This window comes from Psittacula echo (assembly GCF_963264785.1).
Source record: "Psittacula echo genome assembly, chromosome: 4".
NCBI lineage: Eukaryota > Metazoa > Chordata > Aves > Psittaciformes > Psittacidae > Psittacula > Psittacula echo.
In genome coordinates, this window is record NC_137738.1 from 3,705,049 (window position 1) to 3,717,949 (window position 12,901).

General features: G+C 37.7%; 1 protein-coding gene across 1 annotated transcript in view; it reads left to right on the forward strand.

The window, feature by feature from the left end:
- BABAM2 (BRISC and BRCA1 A complex member 2) overlaps positions 1 to 12,901 on the forward strand; it is a gene marked incomplete at its 3' end in the record, with an annotated part of 158,877 nt that overhangs the window by 22,008 nt on the left and 123,968 nt on the right. The window contains exon 3 of the mRNA XM_080616680.1: positions 4,207 to 4,301. Coding sequence (XP_080472806.1) covers positions 4,207 to 4,301 — 95 coding nt within the window. The remainder of the gene's footprint in view (positions 1 to 4,206; positions 4,302 to 12,901) is intronic.

Genomic DNA, 12,901 nt, shown 5'->3' on the forward strand with positions numbered 1-12,901 from the left:
TTCTAATAGTGGGATGGTCATGGGCAGTAGCCCTGAGAACACCACTGTCAAGGGAATAACAGTTGAAACATGAGGAACTGCATACTCGTGGGTTGGCGATACAAGGGAAAAGGGTATTTGTTTTGTTTAGGTGAGAAGGGAAGAGAATGCAGGGGGTTTTTCTGGTTTTGCTTTCCAAGTTAAAGTGGTAACAATTCTCAGACTCTTTAAGCACAATAATTTTGCAAATGGCTTTATTGGTTGAAAATTTTATGGTTTCACTGCAGCACAGTTATACTGAAAGAAGGTAAACCACTGGTAAACTGTGCAATTATTAAACTAAATCTGTAATTGTAAATTGCTAAAAAAAAAAAAAAAAAAAAAGCTAAAAAAAAAAAAGTAAATGTGTATTTCTACCGGGTCAGGACAAACTGGTAGCTTGTGATTCAAAATATTGAACACTTTATATTTTGTAAGCCCAATGCGGAGACTAGTGTTAACATGAATGTGAAGTAAAACCAGATTTGCTGTTGCCTTGGCCATTGTTTTTGTTTAAATACCTTGTATTTGACTGTAAAGGAGCATTTTTTAATTTACGTGTCATACTCCTGCCAAGCAAACTGTTCACTGCAGTTTTAATTTCTCTGGTTTGTGGTATTTAACAAGAACAAAATTCAGATTTAGGATTTATTCCTTTTAGTCTTTAGTCTGATTTTTAATGGTGTATTTTTGTGGAGAATATATAACTTATGAAAATACCTCATGCTCGTAGTTGTGAATAGACCAAACTCATTCCTTAGTACCCAAGCTTCTGAGAGTCACAGGTGTTACTTTTTCTGTCCTAATATGGTAAAATAAGCAAGACATAAGAGAAACTATGTGGAAGGGGAGAGCATGGAACAGAAAAGATGCAGAGGCCAAGGATCACGTGGGTGAATGTCTAATATGGTTCAGAAAAAGGTTCTTTTTTTCTTTCCTTTTAGCAACCAGCTGAATGCCTTTGGATTCATGGCATAAGTGAGACTTACTAGAATAAGATTTGACCAAGGGGATGCTTTTTTCCTTTTTAAGTCCGTGGAAAAAAATGTTCTAAATGATCTTCAGTAGTAAGATGCTGTATTTAACTGCCAGAATGAAAACCACTGATGATAGAAAGCACAGCTTTTTTCTAACTGTTTATATTGAAGTGGAAATGCCATTTGGTTCTGAACTTTGTCTTTAATGTCACCTAGCCTGTGTGAGGTTTGATTGTAGCAGAATAAATTAGGGTTTACATTTGGATGAAAACCTATGGTACTGTAAGAAGGAGAGTGTTGTGTTTCTAGTTTAGTTAGAAAATAAGGACAACAGCATGATTTGATTGGTTCCATGGGGTTGTAAAATGTTTTGAGTATGTCTCAGCACTAGTGTTTTGTGATTGTATGATTAACAGGCACTGAAATAATAGTTTTGCTTATTTTGAAACCTGGAAAACCCTCCAGCCATGTACTGTATAGTGTTTTGGAAGATGACTATACTATAGGGAAAAATAATCTCAAGATACACATGGGTTTCAAAATTACTTTTACTAAAGGGACTTGGGAGTTTGGATTTGAGGCATGTTTATCCTAGGCCAGTAGAAGCAATTACAGCAATTATAAGTAACAGTAACAGAAAATAAAATATCACAATGTTAATTTTGACTCTGGATTCTGATCCTTGTACTGAGTAAGCTCTGTGATGGTGGTAGATGGTGAAAACTTTCTAAACCAAAATACCTGCGTAGTTAGTCATTCACTGTGAATAAGGAATGATATACCACTTGGTAGGAGAAGAGGTGTGGCAGAAAGTAATAAAGAACAACTATGGACATGTAAGAGAGGTATTAGATTGGTTTGGCCAGCTGCAGCCCTGATGTGCCTAACTTCAGCATGAACGTGCATCACACCTGAGTGGTCAGAGAGAGTCCTGTCTTTAGAGGTTGGTCCTGGTTCCACAGCAGGAATCACTGCGTGGATATGCAGCTGACCTGAACCTCAAATTGTAAAAGTTTACCCCTTAGCATTTTAAACTAATAATGCCAATTTCAGTTTACTGTCATGCTTCAGCACTGCATATGATGATGTCCTGGGGGCTGCTGTGAATTCACTTCATGCTGTAGAACTGAAAACACTGGAGGGAAACAAGTTTGTACCTGCTTGGTACTTCACATTGCACCTACTGTTGCAGCTTTGATGAAGTTCACCCATTACCGTGGAGCTTGCAGACTTGAATACGGTTTATGGCAGTCTCACTACTCTTAGAAGAGTCTTGGAGCCACCTGATGATCTAAGATTCTATAACAGCTTTTCATTAATCAAATATGGAGTTATAACATGAAAAATATGCAGTTATTTTGATCCTTTTTTTATTCTGAGCAGCCTTTTGTAGTGTCTGTGTAGTTGGAGTGCAGCTTCTGGTGAGCAGAGCTGTAGTTAGTGCACTGTTTCATCAACTCTGTTAAAACAGAAATGCAGAGAATGAAAAGCATGCAACTAGCAACTGCAATATGAAAAGTGTGTGTTAAATGAGTTACTTAGCATCACGTAAGAACATGGTAAAACCACAGATACAATGCTTTCCTTCAGAGTAGCACTGGGTTACCTAAGTCACAGGCCAAGCTTTCTCATTGTGCTGTGTTCTGAGTTATTCCTAACACACCTTTATCTAAGCAAAGATCAGTCAAAGAATGTATAAAGGTGCCATCTCCTTCAACACATAACCTCAAGAGTTGCCTGCTCTGGATGTAGAAATTGGTGAGGTTGTTGCAAGGAGTGATACACAACTTTTTAATTGTAGTAAATATGGAGAAAAGGATTGAGTTATGGTGGCATAGGAGCTATCCAGTCTAATAAATGTCAACTTTTCCGAATTCTTTGTTGCTGTATTAAGGTTTGGTCAGTCTAGCAATTATTTTCTCTTGCTTAATATAGGTGCATTTCTTATTGCAAGTTTATGCAGTGTCCTCTAGTATTGGTGCCTGTTTTGTTCTTCTTTGAAATGAAATTAAAGATTGATTTTGTTGACTGTGTTGGGTATTTTAACTGGCAGACTTCTGTTATTTCCCACGTCCCATACTTACACGTGCTCCTGACAGTTGTGAAAGGAAGGAGTGCAGACAGGATAAACCTACACTGTGTTCTACTGAGTCCCATGATCAGGGAGTTAATGATTTAGAGTGATGCTGTAGAGCATACCTACTGCAGCCTGGCTGTTGGCTTCTTTGTGGCGAGCCCTTATCCTCTGCAAATTAATCTTTGCAGCATCCTTGCTTCCAACAAGAGCCAAGAGAAGTTTACAAAATATTAGCAATTAAAACCGTCACATTGAATATCTTGTGTAGGTACTGACTTCTTTCCTCTAATGCTTGCTACCTCACAAATATGCTTTATGTAAAAGCTCAGAGTTATGCTGTCATATCTTCATAAAGAAGGAAGAGTGATTATGGGTGGGTTTAAGACCTCACATGCAGATGACCACCTCAACCTATATGAACTCTGAAGTATGTTTACTAGTGAAATAATGCAACCCAAATTTCATTGCACTATCACATCAGTAATTAACTGTATATCTTGTGACACTGGCAAGATGAGAACTCAGTGCCAAGCTGTGATGAAGTTTTATGGTTTTAGTTAATTTTAGTCTTTCCATTTAGATGCATAATACTGCATTTCTCTTGGCCTGACTTTGGATAGTTGGAAGGGTTCCTATTGAACTGCATGTTCTTCCTTCTAAGAGTTGGGGGTGGCAAGGAGACTAGAGAGTAAGTGCTACTAAGTTTTGAAAGCTTCAGTATTTTGAAAATTCCAATCTTAGTAGTTTGCATTTGACTTTAAGTTAATATGCCAAACACAGCAATCTAAATGTGGCACCTCTGAAAAACAAGATTACTTTTCTAAGTTGATGGTTTGAGGCAACCCTCAGTAGTGTTTGAATTGCCATTTGAGATATGAAGCAATAATGTATTTCATGTTTCATTGCTTGCAGAGGAGGAAGAAGCTGTGCCTCAAGAATTTGACTTCATCCCCCAAAACATCTGATGCTTATCTTGCATGTGAAGTTTTGTAAAATATAGGGACATATACATGAAATATATTTAATGTAGCTATCACATTTTATATTAAAATCTTTATCATATATACAATATTTTATGTATTTATAAGCACATACATAAAAATACAAACAATGTTTTCATTTATTACTTTTCAGGGGATATAATTTTCAATGCTCACTATCCTGACCTGCCACCAGATTTTATCTTTGGAGAGGATGCTGAATTTTTGCCAGATCCTTCTGCCTTGCATGTAAGTACTTCACTGTTTGAGAGCCTTATACCATGCAAGGAGACTTGGCTTTTTAGAAACAGCTTCAGCAGTAGGAATTTTCTAACAATGCAGAATAAAGAGAAAAACCCACCTTTGTTCTCATTGTTATGTGAGTATAAACACTTTGTCTTCTAATGTGATTTAAAGTTGAATTCATAAATGTGGGTTGTTTTTTATATGCATTTTTATCAAGATGTCATTTACAATAACTATTCAGAGTATCTTTGAGAAGATGTCTGTTTAATGTTTGACCATCTTAAAATGTCTGTCTCATCAGAAAGGATTATCAATTGTGTTTTTAAAAAGCATTTAGAAAGTAGCATAATTGTGTGTAGTGATGTTGATTTCTGTTTTCCTTTGAGGAGGGATAGAGCCAGGTTGCATGTTGTTGGAACCACTGCATCAAAGAAAGGAAGCAGCTCATATGTGTTAGTGTTACCATCAAGATGGAGAAATGCCCTTCTAAAAGACGGGAGGGTCAGGAATTAGCAATAAAATATTTTTACGCTGTCTTATTACTGTGGAAAAGAAATATCACAACCTGAAACCAAGCACTTTGTTGCCTATTCAAAATTAGTCTCAAGTAGTAAAGCCTTGTTTGAAAAATCATAGAATCACAGAATGGTTTGGGTTGGAAGGGGCCTTAAAGCTCATCCAGTTCCAACCTTCCTGCCATGAGCAGAGGCACCTTCCACTAGACCAGGTTGCTCAAAGCCTCATCCAACCTTGTCTGATAAGAAGCTATTAATGCTTTCAAAATACTTCTCCTTCTCAGAAGTTACTAAAGCCATATTAAGGTATTTTGAAACCCAGAGTATTTTTCTCTTTTACTCTCCCCCTCTCTTTGGGCTCTATTCTGATGCCTTTGCAGATCTGAAGCCTTGTTTCTGGGTTGACAGTATCATTTGTCAATAGGATTTGGGCACATTTTCTTTTTCCAGTAAGTCTGCGGTGCTTGTAGTTATGTTCCAGAGTTTAGTGGCTGTGTCAGAAAAGTATGCCTTTGCCAGAGAGCTCTACTGTAATTCCTGCTTGCTCACTTCCTCTGTACTTTCAGCGTTTAGTAGAAAATTGACCAAAAATCAATTGACACTTTAAATATTTCATTTTATAGGGTGCCTGTAAGGGTCTATGGGAGTCATTGGCATAAACATGCGCCTGGGAAGTGTTCCTTAATTGAACTTCTCCTGGTGTAGGGCCTTGCTAGGCTCTTTGCGTAGTCCTCTCCTGCAGCCTCTTGTGTTTTATGAGCATGTCTCCAGAGCTCCGCAAAGCAAGTTAGATGCTCTCATGCTGTACTGTTCAGTGCTGGGGTACCCCTGTCATGGTAGATGAACACAAGGCACTGGCCACAGGGTTGAACACGTCCTTGACATGTGATGTGACAGATGCGTTCTTTTTTGGTGTTAGCTTTATTCACTTCACAGTAATTTATATTAAGAAGCTACACAATCTTAAAATAATTAGTTTTGATAATTATTTTTAGCATGCCTAGCAGAATTTTTAAAAGGTGAATGTCTTCTTTCCCCAATCACTTTGCTGTTAAGCTAACAGGCTCTTTCGGGAAGGAGGCATGCTGCTGCTGAAGAGTTATATGTTAGTCATTTATAGGAAAGGTTTTTCTTTATATGATACTTCTAGATTTGTTTTTACACTCTTCTATTTACCACTTCTCCTATTCTCCCATTTTTATGTTTTATTTTTTCACAGTCTTACAACTTCCTGACAAGTATTCATTCTAGCAACCACTTTTGGCACTTGATGTTAAAGGGAGAGGAGCACTTTTTAATGTACTGAAAAGCTGAAATTGATAACAAATAGAAAATGAGATATTAAATAAAGACAACTTGGGGCATCTTGCAGAAATGCTGTTCAGATGGAGAAGCTTGTTGGGAGTGATATGGTGCCATATTACTCATGTGAAAAGAAGTCATTAGCAAGGATAAAAACTTTAGTTTTCTTTCTTACATTGTTCATTAATGATGCTTCTTTTGGCAGTGTTGTTTTTCTCCTGCCTAAGCACAGAACAGACTTCCCGTCCTCTTTGTTGGATAGCGTCTTGAAGAGCCATTTGCTCCTTGATAGATGATGATATATGAACCAGCCTATTTTAAAATTAATTAAAAACAAACCAAAAAAGAAACTTGCAAGTCAACAGCATTCCTTTGGTCATTATACCTTACTGTAGTATTCACTATGTAAATGTAACCTTTTTTGATAAGGTTCTTGGTCATTCTTTTGCAGTCCATCCTGATGTTATCGGAGTGCATTATCTCTACCTTGCAGGTGTGGTCTATATGGAGTATTCTTGCTTTTGCATTTGCCTTGTAGTGTTCAACATGGTTTGCAGAGTTTCTCTTCAGAATGTTACGTTAACAGTTATGCTAAATATTTGAATAAGTCCCTTTTTTCCACAAATCTCAGAGCTGTTTAATGAAGATAATTTTAATTGAATTCTAAGATATTAACAGGATTCTTTTATGTGTTACCATGTCCTTCTACTAAATATAAATAAAAATAGATTAGCATGTTGAATGTAATTTAATGCTCTTAATCTTGAGCAATCTTCCGATGCTTTTGATGCAACGGTTCCTGGCAATCAAAACAAAATCTACCATGCACAAAAGCATGTAGATGGCGTTAAATGAGGAATGCAGTCTCTAAGTAAGTAGTATATACAGCTGGATCTGTGGGAATTCTGATGTTGAGCCTTCCTGCGCTGCTCTCATCTGCCTGAATGTCTTGTTTTCCAAGCAGAAGTCATCACACACTTACATGGCATTATGCTTACAGTCAGGCATTATGCTTAGCTTGAAGTGTGAGAACCAGGTACTCCAGATTCCTCAAGCTTACGTGGCTTTAATAGAGGCTGTCGGTAGAGCTCCCTGAAGACATGTGAATGGCTGTGTTGCAGATGGGTTCAGTCATTCCTTCAGTTTCCATGGCCATGGGCAGACCTTCGAGTTAGGTTTTCACCAAGCATGCCAGCAGGTGTTCAGTTAAGCAGCTTATAGGCAGACAGCTAAAACAAGATTCCATAAATACTGCATTTTAAAAAGTAGATGATGTAGGTGAAGATTTCATACTATGGTTTGGTTTTGTGGGGATTTTTCCTGAAGAATTCCCAAATAGTTGGGCCAGTGTTTCCTCACTGGGATGATACATTGAGTGCTCCTTTTTTTTTTTATAAGCAGAGCTAATCAACTGCTTTGTTAAATTGGTATTGCAGTTGCAGAATCAAGTTGAAAATGCTCATTGAAACTCAGTTTTGCTTCTATGTCTTGCACAAATATTATAAGTCACTTCAGTTTGAAACTCATGTTGAGTCTCAAGTTTAGCACTGCAGAATATATGCTTGTTTAAATGCCTTACCAGAAGTACTTACTCCGCTGGTCACAGGGTCTGATTGTGTGCATTCTGATCTTATTCTAGAATGATGTAGACATCGAGGAGCAACTTAACAGAGGGGCAACTGTTCCTTACATCTTGGGTTGGGTTTTTTTTATAATACAGTTTCAATTACAGTCAGAGGACTAAATTCTTCAGGTTGATGATGCTATTCACACTAGAAACAAACTTGTTTAATTTTTATTTTCATTAAAAATGTCCTAACTATCTCATGCATTTCATACTTGTGTATAGTATGCATAAATAAGATCAGCTTCTCTCAATGTAAATAAAAAGCTTCTTCCCTGCTCTAGTGTTTATTCATTTTGGACAACAAGTATTAGAAATGTATTTTAAAAACAACCTATGATTCACTCAGTTCTGATTAAAAATTCTGTTGGCACAAAACATGATTAGTGATTGTGTGCGGATGAGATTAATTTGGAGCTCATTACAATGACGCCAGTTTGAGTAACAAGAATTGTTTGTTATGTTAGCCTAGTTGATTGTTAATGTGAGCCAGTTAATAACTGAAGTGCTTATGCAAAATGTTGACCGCAGTTTTCCAATGATTTTTGAAATATATTCTGTTTGGCAAAGAGGAGACAATAGCAGTACATGCAAGCTAACTGTCAGTTTAAGGATTTGGGCTTCTTAGCATCCTACTTCAGATCTCCAGCTAGTCTTCCCAGAATTATTGTGCCCACCCATTGATATCAAAAAGGCTCCATTAGCCTCATTGGGCACGGAGGCAAGAGGACATTAGCATTTCCTGAAGCTTAGTAAGTGCTGAATGAGGTCCTTGTGGGATAGTATATATGGGAATACTTAGTGTTAGTGACATGCATTGGTGTGGGAGAGGGAGGAGGGCATTGCCATCACAGAACTTCAGAGAATGGGCCACTGCTGTTCTCGTGCCAGTGCATAGTATTGGGAGGATTGTTTCCATTTGTCTAATTGTTATTACTGAGTGCACATTTCAGTCACTGTGGAGTTGATTCAGCTAATTGTGCTCATTGAGTGAGTTGGCTGTCATGCTTTATATCTTCTGTAAAACAATGTTTATTTTAAGTTCTTGTATTTGTAGTTATTAGACTCCATATTTATCATTTGGCTATATGATGACTGTCATGAAGGCTGCATTGCTTTCTATAGCTGTGTTCAGAATCTTAATCATTATTACTGTCAACTTGCTGATTTAGCTTTTAATGAGTAGTGTAGAGATGCTTTAAATATCTCCCTAGTCCATAACTGTTGTTCATTTACTATCAGGTGCATGAGACAGATGTTAACAGCATCAGTTGTTCCTATGCTCACAGTAACTACAAAAAAGCCCAAACACCCCTTATGTTAGCTAGTGCCATTTGAATTATTTTGTTCTAAAAAGTCTGTCTGTTGTATTATTGGCAAAGACGCAGGTGTTACGTGTTCTAGTATGAAAGCCCCACATAAGAGCAATGAGCACGATTGTTTTCAGAATATGACATTAAACTTTCAAGTCACACAGTGGGTTGTCTTTGTCTGGGAAATGTGTGGGTAAGTTCAGATTACTTTGGCATTACTGTCACTTCTGCTTTCTTTATTTGGGATGGCAGCAGCAGATTTCATTCTTGGACCCCTAACCTACTACATTTGTACTGAAAGCCTTAAATTACTTTGTTTTCAGTTGAACTTGGGGAATTTAAGTGAAACAGAATGTGGAATTGGATCCTGCATTTTATTAGATTTTTTTTCTTGTTTTAAGCTTCTTTATATTCACATTTTTGTGTTCACTTTTTAGTCATGTCCTGACTTTCTGTGTCAAGATGTGTTTTGATGATTTATAATCCAGTGCTGTTTCCTGTTTGATTTTCTAAAACAAATGTGAGTTCTGAAAACTGTTTGTTCCTGTCCTTCTATATTGATCCTACCCATTTTTATGTGTTGGGGATGTATGTGTGCATATATGTACACATATATATGGTAAATGCATATGGTTGCTGAGGTTTGTGTGGTATGGATAGGCAGTGGTAACAAAGTCATGTTTTATACCATCAGAAGAGTAATTTAACTCAGGAACTTTCCCAACAGGAGGACCTTTTGGCCAATATTGTTGGCTTTCATGGTATACATTTTTGTCCATGTTTTCAAACAATGGAGTTATTGCTCTTTAAGCCAGACCTGAAAGGATCTAATTTTGGGTGTATTTTGGTCCAGGTTTGATGTCTGAGCTTCATGCAGTTCCCCCAGGCAATCCTCATTTTTTCTTCCTTGATGCAGCTAACAAGGGGTGTCACAAACCAGGCATGGGTTTTCTGCCTTTTATTTTTGCTGTGCTTGTACTTTGTTTAAAATCACCGAAAGAAGAGTCTGGCTGGGAAACCTCTTGTGAGGTGGCCTGGTCAGCTTGACTATAACCTGTGTGAGGCCAGAATTCAGGAGGTCCTTTTGAGAAGTCATACGGTGCCGAGAGCGAGGGTTAGGGTTGTCTGTGTAGCCGTGTGGTACAGTTCAGCAGAAAGAATTCAAGAGGATGACAGAAAACAAGGTTTTCCTATCATCTTTCCATTTCCTCTTCCTTCAAGGCCTTTCTATAATGGGAAGTTACTCCTTTTTCTCCTTGTTTTAGTGTTCTGAATTTCTCTTCTAACTTTTCCATTTTGTTTGTCCTCTTAGTCCAAAACGTTTATATTTATAGGGCTGAGAGGGAGTTAGCTACATTGTATTACTTTGTGTTTTTCTATTCATCTAAATCGTTGTATATATTTACCTTACTTTCGTTTTCCAAACTTTCAGGATTTCCTAGCACAGTTTACAAAACTTTCTGTTTTGTGAACTCTTTTTTGGCTTTCTCTCTCAAAGTGTAAGCAGAAGAGAATATGCTGAGGTCCGTAGTTCTGCTTTAGTTAATCACAGCATTTTGGCTGGACTTGGGAAAAATGTCTACAGTTTGATACTACTTTGCTTAATTTTGTGGGAAGAAAATACCTGATAAAGCCAGGTAGTTTTGCCTTTCTTGTTCTAATCTTGCTAGCATAGAATGCAAAATTAATTCCATTAGTTCTCTGAAGGGCACAGTGGGGAAACATTTCCTTTCATTTTGTGGCACAAGCTTTTCTGATAATGCAATTCCTCCCTAAAATGTGGAAAATCTAGAATATTAGCTTTTAAAATATAGTATTTCAGTCCAGGAAATGCTAGTTTCAGGAGAACATTAAGAATGTGTATGGATCGTTTGTCTGAAGGATGGCCAAGTGGGAGAAAATATTTTTCTGCCATACTAACTAATGTGTGTGTGATGAGAGACTTAATGATTGTAGACTAGCAAAATAGGGGAAAAAACATTTAATGACTTCCCATTCATGGTGTATATTAGTTTAAAAAAACATAAAAGAGTTTATTTTCATTTGTCACATGAGTCTGACCATCTTTCTCAAGGTCACAGTGTTAGGTGATCCAGAAGGTTGGAACAGAATAACAGATGCTGAAATCTTACTGTAAAGGCTGAAAAAGATGTTTAGGCTTACATTTCTTTCACGCTATGTCTGTTTAGCTTATACCTGAGCCCAAAGTACTGGCCTTGAGAGTTCCTGGATTCTCTCTTGAATTCATGTTGAATTAATCTTGATTACTCAATGAATTAATTAATTACTTAGGTGGGCAACAGTTGCTACTGAGCTTGAGTTGCTCCTCTAGTGTAAAATTGAGTAGCAGAAGACATGGTAAGTGATGAAGGAGCACTTATATACGTAGGTATGTCTTAGCTGAGAGCTGCCATATGAGCACTTGCAAAATCATCACTCATCTCTTAATTAGTCCTTGCATGGCAGGAGGGATCATGGGCTCATGTTTGCTCTTCTCTCACCCCTGGAGACTGAAAGGCTAGTGGTGGAACAAGCTTGCTTCTAATTCTGGATGTGAGGGAGAGCTGAGCAAGCTGTCAGTGAGCTGGTGCACAAGCTGAAGCTTAGGCTGTGCCTAAACTTATACCCTCTATACAGCTAAAGCTGTGCTAGGTAGCTTTGCCGATATACGTTCTTCTTATGCTTTTCAGCAACGTACCCTTGCACGACTGAAATCTGAATGTATTTCAAACTTTAGTTGTTTTTGTTTTTTTCCTTAACCCCTTTCTATTTAATTTGTGCTTTATTTAATTTACTTGTCCAGGTAGATACTCTCTATTTTCATCTTCCAATTCTTCAGGGTTTTTGACTGTGTTTGTGTGCAAACTCTTTAAGAGTGCTGGGCAATCCATTTCACTCTGGCACTTAATCCAAATGTTTTCAGATTTCCTCTGGAAGCTCATTTCAACATTTGAAGGTCCTCCAGACCACTTTTTCTGTGGGCTGTGATAATACCCCATCAGAGACAGTCAATCTGTATTAGTACCTTGTACTAATGTATCTTGCCTTAAGGGTAAGTGAAGTCTATCAATATGAACAAGAGAAAAATCGAAGTTGTGAACTGTGTAGTTATGTTAGATAATAAATGGGGGGGGGGGGGAGGGGATGGGACTGAATGTCCTCAAATATTCTTTAAGGGATAGTTGAAGTCACTGAATCTGCAATTATTGTTGTAGGCAATGACTGTGTTGGGTCTGTGACTTGCTTCCTCCCAACGTCAGTTGCTTATGTTGCTCAGTATTCTCACAAGGGCAACTTGCAGTCAAAGAAGACAAAGCAAAAGATCCTCTTTTGGCTTGTCTTTTTTACCAGTTTTCAGAGACTTTGACCACTTTCAGAGGCTTTTCACAACTTCTCATTTAAGTAGCTATGCATAGCAACTCTTCCACTGCCTGTTTTAAAGGCATCCAAATCTAGTGCTATCTATTCCAATATGGTCACTGTGTATTAATTGTTAGTCCTTTTCTGTAGGAACACCTAAAGGGATTTCTAGACTTTGTGAAAATAGTTTTAGAAAGTGCTTGGAAGAAGCTGCAGGACTTGCTGAGATTTTCTCAGTGTATTACACTGACATTTTTAACACTGTGAATGTCTTTCTCTCCAGCAAGGCTTTTGTGGCCAGTCAGGTTGATCTAGTAATGCCTTAGTCTCCTTCACTGTCTCTTCGCCTTATATTCAATAGGCATCAGTTTTTCCTCCAAGAAGCACAACTTTCTCTGTTATCACTAATGGTTGCTTGAGGAAGCAACAGGATTGAGCAAACAAAAGACTCTTCAGGCAGATGGTGTTGTGTTGGACTGAAATTGTGAT